At 52.6% G+C, this 13,073-nt stretch overlaps 1 protein-coding gene and 1 non-coding gene across 2 annotated transcripts; both read right to left on the bottom strand.

The window, feature by feature from the left end:
• Positions 1-3,449: 3,449 nt before the first annotated feature.
• Positions 3,450-12,688, bottom strand: EEF2 (eukaryotic translation elongation factor 2). Its single transcript, XM_038567777.1, has 15 exons — positions 12,532-12,688; positions 11,358-11,572; positions 10,281-10,462; positions 9,984-10,195; positions 9,326-9,504; positions 9,013-9,118; positions 8,456-8,569; positions 8,087-8,225; positions 7,722-7,917; positions 6,856-7,114; positions 6,315-6,422; positions 5,424-5,777; positions 4,957-5,139; positions 4,743-4,875; positions 3,450-4,159 (listed from the first exon to the last, which is right to left on the bottom strand). Exons 1-15 carry the CDS (start codon positions 12,532-12,534, stop codon positions 3,966-3,968), a joined length of 2,577 nt encoding a protein of 858 aa, XP_038423705.1. The 5' UTR covers positions 12,535-12,688; the 3' UTR covers positions 3,450-3,965.
• LOC119864850 lies at positions 9,581-9,645 on the bottom strand. The gene has a single exon (XR_005375326.1). It is a non-coding gene; the product is annotated as a small nucleolar RNA SNORD37 (small nucleolar RNA).
• Positions 12,689-13,073: the final 385 nt, after the last annotated feature.

Raw genomic sequence — 13,073 nt, 5'->3', positions numbered from 1 at the left:
TTCCAGGCCCCGCCCGCCGGCGTCCGGTCCTCCGAACCCGGATGCCGCCTCGCCACTGGCTGACACTTTCGCCCTCCCGCAGCCGATTGGCTGGGGCGGACGTCGGGCACACTTAGGAAGTCGGAAGGCCGACTTCCGGCCCCGGGCCGCCCCGCCCACTCTCCTCTGACCTGGGTCCTGAAGCCGAGGAGCTCGGTGCTGACCCTCTGCATCCCTCTTACCTTCCTAGAGCTCGAGATACGCGAAAGCGCTCCCGCACGACCGCTCCTGGGGTGGGCCCAGGCACGGCTTTCGTCCCTGACTTCAGTTTCCCCCTCCGTAAAATGTTACCCACATCCCAAATGCATAAACAAAAATGCAGATGAGGCCGGTCAGGTGTTGCCATTCATCCTTGAGACATTTCTGATTCCTGTTGTCTCAAGACACGGGATGAAGCAGCTAGTTCGTACGAACCACGCAACAATCTTAGGAGGTAACGTATGTTAACATTTCTCTCGTTCTACAGACGGGGAAGCCGAGACCAGAGGTTAAGTAACTCACTGGGAGTCACACAATGTCATGGCTGAGATTCATTCCCAGAAAGACCCGAACCCAAAGCCGGTGCTGCACCACTGCAGATGCCATGTGACTAAAGACCCCAAGTCTTGAGCGTCCCCGACTATCCTGACCTCATGCTGTTCTGTCCTCATTCACCCCACTCCAAGCTCATTTGCCTTCCGATTTCAAACATTGCACTCCCACCCACGTATTTGCACAAGTTGGTCCTTCAGCCTGGAGATCGCCTTTCTCCATTCTTGTTTAAAGTACCTCCCACACCCATTGCCAACTACATATTACATTATGGCACACTTGTCACAACTAGTGAACCAGCAATACATGATCATAACCAAATCCATCGTTTATTCAGATTTGTGTTCCCGAACATCATCATCCTCTTGTATCAAATCTCATCCGGGATCCCACATATTCAGTCCTTAAGAGTCCTCATCGTTTCACTTTCCTTTTAGTGACATTGACAGTTCCAAGGACTGGTCAGGTATTTTGTAGAATGTCCCTCAACTGGATTTGTCTGTTATTCTCATAGACTGGGGTGATGGGTTTTAGGGAGGAAGACCAAGTCCTCTTCTCATGACACCGTATCATGGGCCCAGGTTATCACCATATTGCTGTTCACGTTGACCTTGGTCACCTGGTTCCAGGTAGTGTCCGTCCGTCAGGTTTCTCCAGAATACTTTTCTCCCCTTCCCATGCCGTATTCTTTGGAACTAACTTATGTAGATACCACACTTAGAGTCGGATCATTTTTCTCGAAATAACCCAATAAAATATAGTAAATTAGACTTGGGTATACGGCATTTTCTCAAAAACCTTATCACAAAGGCAAACAATGGACAGGATTTGTTGCCAATGGTCAAATTTTAACCACTGTAGAAAAAAAAATCCAAAACTTGACAGTGATTTCCTGATACTTCAACCCTTCCCTGATGAAACTGTTCCATGAATGTGACCTTTCAGTATTTAATGAAATGTATCCACTGGAAAAACAGCAAACGTCGTATACCAGTATTTCCAAGGAACTGATGCATGGTGTTACAAAAGCATGCATGGGAAAAGGACACAAAGTGCAAGATGGAGCCAATGGAGTTTAATTAACAGCATGAAAAGCTCATCGATACGATTTAGGATACCACATAATTAAATTACCACTTGAGTTTTTGGTGTTGTATCAAAGAATACCCACACCAACCACCTGAGAACAATTCTTAAAGTGCTTCTCTTCTCCAAGGACAGGAATGAAGCTGGATACGCTACATAGAATCCAACCAAAACCACGTTATCACGATAGACTTAACACAGCAGACGTGATAATCTGGCTTCTATTAAGCCAGAGAGTTCAAAGATTACAAAAACGTTGAATACCACTAATTTTTTGGAAGGTTCTTTTCCTCATAAAAACATTATCAAACAATGGGTTTATTATCTTTAAAACAATTATTCTTAAATCTCTCAAATTTTTAAACATGGTTAAGCATCAGTAGATAAAACCCATGTAAACAAAAAGGATCTTTGGGGTCCTCGATATGATTAAGAATATACAGGTGTCCAGAGACTAAAAAGGTTGAGAACTACTGGCCTAGAGGGACAAGAGTTAAAATCGATTAAAGGAAAACATGTAGCCAACAATACACACCCACACACACACATACTTGAACACGTTGATGCTTGGGAATAATTTAACACAAAGACATAATGAAGTCAGGTCAGCCCCTACAAATGTAATCCTTTTGAAATTTACAGCTGAAAATGCACAACTAGACTTGCTGTTAGCAAGCCAAACACCCCAAGTGACATATGAATTTAGAATTTAAAACTTAAAACAGTCTCCTCTTCAATTTACAGTCCTATCTTTTGACAAATTGCTGGATGTTAAAAATGTGCAAAACTAAATGCAGTGAGGTATCCTGGATTGGACCCTGCAACTGTGTAAAGGACTTTAGTGGAAAACCAAGTAAACAGTCAATTAGCGCACCTTTATAACATCTTTGCACCTTTTCTGTAAATATAAAATTATTCAAAAATAAATGTTTACAAAAGTGCAAAAAACACACGTGCCCTTCAAGCAATGTCAGGTTTTGAAATAAGAACAACTTCCAAAAGGGCGCTTAGATGGCTCAGCCTGCTGAAGTGTCTGATCCACCGTCCTGACACTCAGACCCACATCAGTATTCTGGCTCAGCAGGGAATCGGCTTCTCTCCCTCTCCTCGTGCTCTCAAAAGCTTCCCACCAAGGAGTGCTCCCTCCAAATCTTAAACATTTTCCAACTTTAAAAGGACCTTGTTGGCAGATGCTAGGGGTCAGAGACTGCACAGTACAACTTAGATGGGCAGAGCTGTGCAATGCAGGACATCCATCATCCCTGGTTCCCGCCTTTTAATTACTGATAGTGTTCGGCTCCCATCACAGTTATGGCATCACTGTTAAAGCTAGGTTTTTTTCAATCCAAGGAAGATTAAAAGGCATGAAGTAGAAAGATCTTAGTACTACATTCTGTCTAGAATTAAAACGTTGAGGTTAAAATAAAAATCTATTACATAGGTGTGTCACTTATATTCCCACTTTTAACTTCTGAATAACCAATTGTGGTTGAATAAGACAACTTGCCTGGCAGGTGATGGTTTCTTCTGTGGTTTTCCCTCACTGGGACAGGGCTCACTTCAGAACCCAGAAGCCACACCAGCCAGGGGCTGCCCCTCTGTACCACATGGGTCCATGAGGCTCCGCCATCCCATCAGCTAGCCCCATGTGCCAAAGGGGAGGACTGCTGGGCTCTAAAAAGGTACTTCAAGGTCAGGTTTAACCTGCATTGCAGTATCACCAATGGTGGGGAATGGCACAGGGGAGCCCACTGCAGCCTGACTGGACCAAGGAAGTCACAGGGACACACACAGTCACCACCATATCAAATTTATTATTCCAATGGCACTAATACAGCTGGAGGTGCTCACGGTGACACCGCACAAAGTTTCCTGCCTTCTAGCTTCTGTCCAAAAAGAAAGGTCTACCCGCTCGTTCCTTCCCCCTTTCTGGGGGGAAATCCACTACGGGCCATTTACCCAAATAAACCTCTTAATGCGTTTTTTTGACATTTGAGTTTCTGAAATGGAAAAAAAAAATGTTGAGTGTCCCATCCCGCCTCCCCCACCCCCACCGGCCAAATAAGTCCCTGCTGCTAGGGCATTTGTTGCCTCTGAAATTTTGAAATAAATATTGAAAGAAACGGCATCAAGTGTTCACGTTGAGTGATGGCACTAAGTGGGCCCCAGAACCTGTCAGGTGGAGCGTCACTGGACAGTCTCGAGGTGTCATGGAGAATGCGAGGGCTTGTTGCTGTGGTCGATCGTCAGCCGGGTGCAGGGGCTGTGCTGAGTCCCACCTGGGGTGGTGGGCTGCAGGGGAGGGCTGCCTACAATTTGTCCAGGAAGTTGTCCAGGGCAGGGATGCCTTCCTTCAAGCCTTTACGCTTGCGTGTTTCAGCCACCACCTGGCTGGGGCGGCTGGTGTTGTCGAAGGGATCCCCGGGCAGGATCTGCCAGTGGTCAAATACGCACTGGGGGAAGGCCTGGCCACCGGTGTTGGACCTCAGGTCAGCAGTGAAGCCTGTGGGGAGGGACAGGGCTTACTAGCAGGCTCAGGAGACTTAACTCCCACTACCTCCATGGCAAAACCCTGGAGGAGGCGGCAGGGGACAACAAAGGCACAGAGATCACAGAACCTAATCAACCCAAACTGGATCAGACATTAAACCTAACCCTGGAATCTCACCCAAGCCTTGCTCAGAGAACACTAATTTGTAAGAGAGGCAGTGTTGGCCATTCCCTGGGCCTCCCCCCTCTGCTCATCCACAGGATGAATCTGAGCTACAGCCCAACTGCTCTGCTGCCCTTGAACATAACATTTCACCAAGTTACACATCCCAGGGTGGTCTTCTGCAAATTCACCATTTCAAGGGATCTGCTTGTTGAGTGGGCCACACTCTCCTCTGAACTGCTGTTCCAATGGCCCAAATGGGTGGGGGCTAGGGCAGCACTTTACAGATTCCATCAATGATTCAAATATCAGACCCACTCTAGAATGTGCCAAAGGCAAAACCCAGACATATCCTAGACCAGGTTTGCCCGGAAGCCATCTAGCCACAATCAAGTGGGCATTCGAGGAATGATGCATTGATATTGAGACTTACCAAAGGACTCATTCACAGGCAGGTAGGCCTTCACAACAAACATGGGAGTGCCGGCCACCTGGGACTCCTCAAAGACGTGACCTCGCTTCCTATTCAGGACACCATAGATGCCACCAACCACTTGTTCTGGACACTGTCAGGAAAAAATGGCCATTATAAGCAGTTGTTGGGCAAAAAAGAGCCTGTTAGAATTAAGAGGACCAAGCCTCCCCACCTGAATCTCCACAAGGTAGATAGGCTCCATAAGCCGGGGCTGGGCAGTCAGCACACTGGCGTAGAGGCAGCGCCGGGCAGTGGGGATAATCTGGCCACCCCCGCGGTGGATAGCGTCTGCGTGCAGGGTCACATCGTGGACATCGAAGCGAACACCACGCATGTTTTCCTCACACAGAGCACCCTGCAGAAGGAGCAGAGACTGTCATCACTGCAGCCCTTCCCTCCAGAATGGATCACATAGCTTCTACAATGCCTCCAGGTCTCTAAACAGACCTGTTGGGTCCTGCCCCACCAACCCCACCCTCCCTAACATTCCCTTCCCAGAAGGCAGGACAAGAGCCCCCACATCACCCGCAGTAAACTAAGGACATATCCTAAGATCCCAACAGCTGTGAGCATCCCTGGCCTGAGAACACCATAGGTGACTGATCCACTGTCAGCTAGACACCCAAGCGACCCACTCACCTCTTTGGTGGCCCACTGGAAGCCAGCTACCACGCTATCCTTGATCTCGTTGAGGTACTGCACACCCTTAGTGATATCAGTGAGGACGTTGGGGCCAGTGCCGTCAGGCCCGAAGCACCAGATCTTGCGGGCCTCAGCCACATCCCACTCATACTTTTCTGCCAGATAGCGGGCCCGCTGCTTGAGCTCCTGGCGGGCAGACACCTCACCCTTGTCAATGTCCTCAGCCAGGCCGTCAGGGAAAGGCCGTGCCTTCATGTACAGCCGGTTGTGCTTGTTGGGGGACTTGGACAAGCAGAGCACATTCGACTCCTCACTGACGGTCTCACGATAGGAGACAACAGGGTCAGATTTCTGCAAAAAGATTGTTAAAGTCAGGCCAGCCTCCAGGAAGCAGTGACCACTCAAGATTTACAGTATCTTCCTGATTCGATTCATGAATGTAACATATACATGGATGGAGCTTGGTGCCTTGCAAAAGCAAATGAAATCCAAACCACCCTGAGACTTGCTACAAAAACCTAAATGATCTGTATCTTAGAAGTTTCCAAGCTTTTAGTGTATGGAAAACAACACACCCCAGGATGCCTGAGTGGCTCAGTGCTTGAGCAACTGCCTTCAGCCCACATCAGGCTCCCTGCATGGAGCCTGCTTCTCTGCCTAGGTCTCAGCCTCTCTCTCATGAATAAATATCTTAAAAAGAAAAAAAAAAAAGCAGGGCCCTCACACTGCAACCTCAACCATTCTGAACACATATGCAAACGGTTTCCTAATAATAGCACATTTTTCTGACAAACACATCAAGGAAGCGTGGACTATGCAGTCTACTTGTCCTGCTCTGTACTGGAAAACGCAGGCCTCCAGCCATCTGAGCCCAGAGCCAGGCCTCACCTTGATGGGAATGCACGCATGGTCCTCCTCCAGGTCCTTCAGACAGATCTCCAGGTGCAGCTCCCCAGCCCCCGCGATGATGTGCTCCCCGGACTCCTCAATGATGCACTGCAATGGGCCAGGAGTTAGGCTCTGGGCACGGACCCCAAGACACTCAGAGACCCCAATAAATTCTAGGAACAGGTATAAAGCTCCAGGTTTCCCTCCAGATAGAGAAGACCAGACCCACCAGAAATGGGTTTTGTGGCAACTCAGGGCTCGTAAAAGGCAGCAAGAGCTGTGTTTTTGCTATTCTCGTTAACCTCACAATCTGCTCCACAGCCAAACCATAAAAATAGAACTGGTATACAAAGAATTAACTAGATTTCTCAGAAAAAAGCCACCACCTTGTCACACAGTAGCTCTGCCAGGGAAAGTGTATGCTCAGCACACACCAGACTTTCCAAGATTTGAATATCCGTAAATCTGTGACAAGCCCTATGTAAGCCACAAATTAACCACTTGCACCGCGGTGTTCCCATCTGCCAGGGCACCCACCTACCTGCACCATGGGGTCCGACTTGGCCAGCCGTTTCAGACCCTCCACTAGCTTGGGAAGGTCAGCTGGATTCTTTGCCTCCACAGCAACCCGGACAACGGGGCTCACGCTGAACTTCATCACCCTCATGTTGTGGGCATGCTCAAAGGTGGTGATGGTGCCAGTCTTCACCAGGAACTGGTCCACTCCCACTAGACCCACAATGTTCCCACAAGGCACATCTTCAATAGGCTCAACATAACGGCCCATCATCAGGATTGTTCTAGGGAAGACAAAAAAAACCCTCCAGATCCCGAAATGACCCCAAAACACCCCTTCCTTCTAAAGCCTGTGGCCATCCCATCCACCTGAAATGCTGATGTGAACCCAACTCCCAGAGCCTCAGGCCCTAGCCCTAGTTTCACCTTATCAGCCCAGTTCCTGTGACAATAAGTCCCAGCTCTCTTACCCCAAAGCAGAAGCCACCTGCTCCTCCCCGACTCCCCTATGTAGGGCTCCACACCCAACCTAGCACTGATAGGACTGTCACGGGAACCTGAGAACCAATGAAAATCAGGGCTGCAAGAAGCTGGAGAGATGGAAGTTCACTCTTCCCACTACCCACACCAGGAGCCAGGGAATGGTGACTACCACTAGCCTCTCGAGACGGCTCTGCAGATGCGTGCCACCACCCTGACCTTAGGGCCAGGTCTGTCCAAGTCAGAACTAGCGCAGTGCGCCTCACCCAGACAAATCACTCCCTCCCTCAGCTTCAAGGGTCCTCCACCCTTCTCTGGACCACATTATGTCTTGTCACCCTCCCTGTGGAAAGAGATAATCTTGGATATGGACCAGACTGGGACGTACCCAGGAGCTGCTGGGCACCTCACCTCTGGATGGGCTTCAGGTACAGGTCCTCCTTCTTCCCAGGGGTGTAGTTGGGCCCCATGATCCTGACTTTCAGGCCAGTGGACACCAGCCCCGAGAATACACGACCAAAGGCGTAGAACCGACCTTTGTCGGAGGTTGGCACCATTTTAGAAATGTACATCATGAGAGGGCCTTTGGGGTCACAGCTTTTAATGCCTGTGAAGAGGAATTCCCAAAACAAAACATGTGATTCCCTCAGAGCTCACCCTCACAGAACCCTGTGACCTGGACTTGCCAATGAGCATCACCACCTGACCACAGCCACAAAAATACTTAGGCCTCTGCCCAACAATCTAACCCCAGGACGCAGGTGATCCTCACATACCCATGGCTGCCTCGTCGTCTGGGGGGCCCTCATACAAGAGCTCACAGCGGTATTTCTGGGCTGTCACAGGGGAAGGCAGATGGATGGTGATCATCTGCAGCAAAGCATCCCCGGCAGGTAGCCAGCGGCGCATCACAGCCTACAGGAGAAGACAGGGAGGTCAAGCAAGGCCCAAAGCCCTCAGAATGCCATGCCCAAGGTCCTGGTGAGAGGCACTTAGATTCTGAGCTGCCCCTCCTGGGGAGGTGCCAACAACACAGATCCCCTGACCACCCTGTTGGTGATGGGGACATGACTGGAAGATATGACAAAGAGCTCCAGTCAGTGCAAAGCTGGTAGGCCCACCCCAAGAGGCACATCCGCATTCACCTTCAGAAGTGGTTTGCCTTCCTTATCTTTGTCTTCACTGTCCAGCTTGATGTCCAGCTTTTCAATCAGCTTTGCGGTCTCCTCTTTCTTGAAATTCATGATCGCATCAAACACCTGACAAGTCACAAAAACAGGAAGATGGGGGATCCCTGGGTGGCGCAGCGGTTTGGTGCCTGCCTTTGGCCCAGGGCGCGATCCTGGAGACCCGGGATCGAATCCCACATCGGGCTCCCGGTGCATGGAGCCTGCTTCTCCCTCTGCCTGTGTCTCTGCCTCTCTCTCTCTCTCTCTCTCTCTGTGACTATCATAAATAAATAAAAATTTAAAAAAAAAAAAAAAAAAAAAAAAAAAAAAAAAAAAAACAGGAAGATGGGTTCAGGAATGTTACTGGAAATGTGCAGCTGCTTCCTACCAGGCAAACCTCACCCTCCTCCAGCACCCACCTGTCAACCCAGCTCTGCCCAGCCAGTTAGGTCAGGTAACAGATCCTCCGGGAGCCACCAGGCCCAAGGACAGCCCAGGGGACGCACATCCATGAAGCACACTCAGCAGCTCACCTTGAAAATAGGGTCCAAGATGAGCTGGCAAAACGTCCGCGGTAGCTTCTTGCCGTCAGGGCTGGTGGCTGACTTGCTGAATTTGCCGTTGGCTGGATCAAAATACCTGGCAGAGGAGTACAGGAGTATTTCACCAACTCAACGATGGTAGATGGGTTGGAGAAACAGGAGACCCAAGTGAGTGAGGAAACCAAGCTGGGCAGAAGGACCCTACAGACGTTTGGTGGCCCTTAGTCATGTTCCCACCACTGCAGGCAGGTCCCTGCCCCGGCACACAGGTACCAGAGTGCCCTGCACCTCCCCCAGTACTCACCGGTCACCCCACAGCTTCTTCATCATGTCCTCCACTTTCTTGGCCCGCTCAGCAGGCCCCAGCTGGCCCTCGCCCTTGGCAGCAAATTTGGCCACATACATCTCTGCAAACTGCTTCAAGGTAAAGGCCCAACCGTGGAGTCCAGACCCAAAGCCAACGGTCCCAAGTACAGGGTCGATCTGTGAGGGTCAGAGAACACTATGAGCGGAAGTAAACAGCTGTACAGAAAGCACAAGAGTCCCTGGGCACCATGGGCCTCAGACGTCAGTTTTCTTCAACAGCCATCAGGTCAAAGTGAAGAAATTTTAGTCATCACTTACAAGGCCCAACTCTACGCCATCCCCTCTGGAGGAGCAAGGAAAAGGTGTGCATAAACTTGGTGAGCACAGACAGCAAGCAGAACCCACTACCCCACAGCTCCCCCCCCCACCCCAAGTGCCAGATGAAATAGCTACAAAAATGATCCAGGCCCCTTGTCACTCTACAGGTCCTGGCAAACCTTTCAGAAGTGCTATCAATAGTCCCCAAGATCAGCACCCTCTCAACCAGAGCCCTTCCAGTGCGAGTTAAGGACTGTGGTTCCCCACCTTGGGAGACGTGTGACATCAGCAAGCTGGTGGAGGAACCCTCACTTTCAATAGGCAGTTAAGCTACTTACCATGATGTTGCCCATGGGACCGCTCTCGCCCTCCCCATACGTAGAAATGATGACGTTGACGTTCTCCACAATGCGCTGGAAGGTCTGGTAGAGCTCCTCAGGCTCCAGCTGCAGCTCCAGAAGAGCCCGGTCCATCTTGTTCATCATCAGCACTGGCTTGATGCGCTCTGCAATGGCCTGCCGCAGCACCGTCTCTGTCTGCACGCACACACCTGGGGATGGGCATCTCCATCAGCCAGAGGAGGAGGTAATAGCCCCCGGGTCCCAGCCACACCGAGGGGGGTACTTATCGCTTACCAGACACACAGTCCACTACCACCAAGGCACCGTCGGTGACACGGAGGGCGGCAGTCACCTCTGAGGAGAAGTCCACGTGCCCCGGGGAGTCGATGAGGTTGATTAGAAAGCCAGAGCCATCCTTACTCTGCTTGATAAAGTTCAAGTCGTTTTCGGAGAGCTCATAGAAGAGTGAGATAGCCCTGAGGAGATTGGTGCAAGTTGGATCGATGGAAGCCACGTTTCATTGCCCTCCCAGTGACCCCTGGAGTCAAGCCCAGGTTCCTGTCCAGGGTTAATATGGCTTTCTTAAGTATCAAGGAGATTGTAAACGGTTAAAAAACCAAGTCCCACACTACAAAAACACCACAACCTGTTTCCTCTCCTTGCTAATTACTTCTTCCTGCAGACAGATTTCAGATTTCCCACAAAGAAACCATTCCACCCAAGCAGCTTTGCCCTCAGCCAGGGAGGTCCACCTCCCTCCTAGTACCAGCTACCAATAGCAGCCTCTGGGAGTCCACCTGTGCAGCCCCTTCATTCAGGTTATTCCCAGGCTCAACACACTTGCTTCCAAATATTGACCCTGTGCCCAAACTATATCTAAAAACCCTAAACTATCTCTTTCCCTCCGTTGTCACCTAAAATAAATCTCAAATGACCTAGTAGAACCTCACAAACAATAGATAATTGGCAGCTACAGGCACTACTTTGAATGCCCTTGCTCAAAACGGGGAGCCAAAAAACTGTCGCTGCACAGCATAAGATTTTTGGCAGCGTCCTTATGCCAGTGGCACTACCCCCACACTTCTCCAGGCACTGCCCAGAGCCCTGAAATGAAGCTGCCGGGTTAACCCTCTTTTCAAGGCTCCCCTGCCGCCCCACCCCAAGCATCACTGCGCCTCTCCAACTGGCTGCACTTTTCCATCACTCCACTGCGCCTGTCTGCCTCACAGTTCAGAATCCCAACCCCCAGCTGCTCCAATCATCTCCCCAGCAGCCCCAGGAACACGGTAGCACCTGCCCTCTGGCTTCTCCACCCAAGACCTGGGTGAGGACCTCCCTCCCATCCTCCCTAGGATATCAGAGCCTGCTCACGTGGACTTGATGGTGATGCAGCGCTCCTGCTCGTCCTTCCGGGTGTCAGTGAAGCGGGTCTCCCCAGCGCGGGCGGAGGCAATGATACCGGCCTTGCACACCAGCGAGTCCGTCAACGTGGACTTGCCGTGGTCCACGTGGGCGATGACGGACATGTTTCGGATGTTGGCCTTCTTGTCCATGATGGCCCGGATCTGGTCTACCGTGAAGTTCACCTGGGCGGGGAGGGGAGGAGGGGAGGCTCAGGCCTGCCCAGGCGGCCTTGGGACTTCACAATCGATGGGCTGCCAGGCCCCTGCCAGGTGTGCACACTGCAGCTGGGCTGGCCCCAAACCACCACCTGAACTCCATCTGTTTGCTGACACCCCTTGAAAATGCCACTTGCCCCGTGGGGGGGGGGGAGGGGCAACGCCGCCTGTCACGGACACACCGCAACTCGGGCGGGGACGAAGTCTCTGGCCCCGAGGCCGTGACTTCCCAGGGCACACGCTGGTCAGAGGCAGCCCGGCCGCTGCAGGGTGCAGGAAGGAGGAGGCTCCCCGCAAGCCCCATCCCCGCTGCCTTCTCCCCGGCCTCTCCCAACCGGAGATCCAAGGTCATCCCTCCAGCTGGGGGTCACACGGGGCCAGCGTCCCCCGGAGGGACGGCTGGGCGGGGAGCTCGCCCTGCCCCCCGCGGACGCCAGCCTCCATTTGCAGGCCGGCTGTCAGCTGTTCTGAGCCGGGACGCGGACGCGCCGGGGGCACAGGCAGGCGGGCGAGGGAGGCCCCCCGCGCTGGGCGGGGGGAGGGGCTCCCCCCCCCCCGCGGACCCCCCAGCTCACGACCCGGGTTACAGAAGGCGGCTCCCCTCGCCGCGCTCCCCACACGGCGCCCGCCATTACAGCGTCTGCCACATCATCACCACCACCACCACCCCCCCGCCCCGCCTCGGCCCCAGCTCCGGACCGGCCCGGGCTCCACGCGAGGCGGAGGCGCCCCCGGAAGCGGGGAAGGGGCTCGGCGAACGGCGCGTCGCGCAGACATGGCGGCGGCCGCTTCCTCAGCCCCGGCCCCGCCGGCGCCGCCATGTCTTCTCCACGTCCGGGCGGCCCCAGCGCTCCAAGGCCGAGAGCGCCGGCCCCGCGGAGGCCCCGCCGCCCTCCCAGGCCGCCCGGCCCGCCGGCGTCGCTCACCATGGTGGCGGATGGCGGTGGATTCTCCCAGGTAGATCCGAGCGAGGCGAGTCGCGCCGAGGATGGCGGCGACGACGGCGGAAGAGAACGTTGACGTCAACACCCGACCTTTTATAGGCAGAAGCCGGTTGGGCGGGTCATCTGACCGCGCTGCGGGGGCGGGGCGAGAAGCAACGCCCTGCGCAGGCGCAAGGACGCACTCCTCCGGTTAACCCTTCAGGCGCTGGCGTGGCTGCGGGAGCTCCCGGGGGCGGTGGTCTCCCGGGACCTGGGGGCACGCCTCCAGAATGCGATGCTCAGGTGCAGAAAGCGAAAGGCGCCGTTTTAGCTGAGAATATTAATCGTAGCAGCTCTATCAGCTTCCAAAATGCCATGCACTTCTGTTAAGAGCACTTGACAATGGGAAAAGGGTCTGTGGATTGTACCGCAGCCAGTTTTCTGGTTTTGCTGTTATGTAATGAATCCACTGAGGGACAGTGGAGCAAGGATACTCGACACCTCTCTGTACTATTTTTGCAACTACCTGCCTATAATTATTTCAA

The sequence above is a fragment of the Canis lupus genome, chromosome 20 (assembly GCF_011100685.1).
Source record: "Canis lupus familiaris isolate Mischka breed German Shepherd chromosome 20, alternate assembly UU_Cfam_GSD_1.0, whole genome shotgun sequence".
In the NCBI taxonomy this organism is placed as follows: domain Eukaryota; kingdom Metazoa; phylum Chordata; class Mammalia; order Carnivora; family Canidae; genus Canis; species Canis lupus.
This window is presented reverse-complemented; position numbering and strand designations above follow the sequence as displayed.

Coding starts and splice junctions, on each gene's coding strand:
- EEF2 (XM_038567777.1), bottom strand. Junction 8,570..9,012: donor TCTTGGACCCTATTTTCAAG/GTGAGCTGCTGA, acceptor GTGACTTGTCAG/GTGTTTGATGCGATCATGAA. Junction 7,918..8,086: donor AGACGACGAGGCAGCCATGG/GTATGTGAGGAT, acceptor TCCTCTTCACAG/GCATTAAAAGCTGTGACCCC.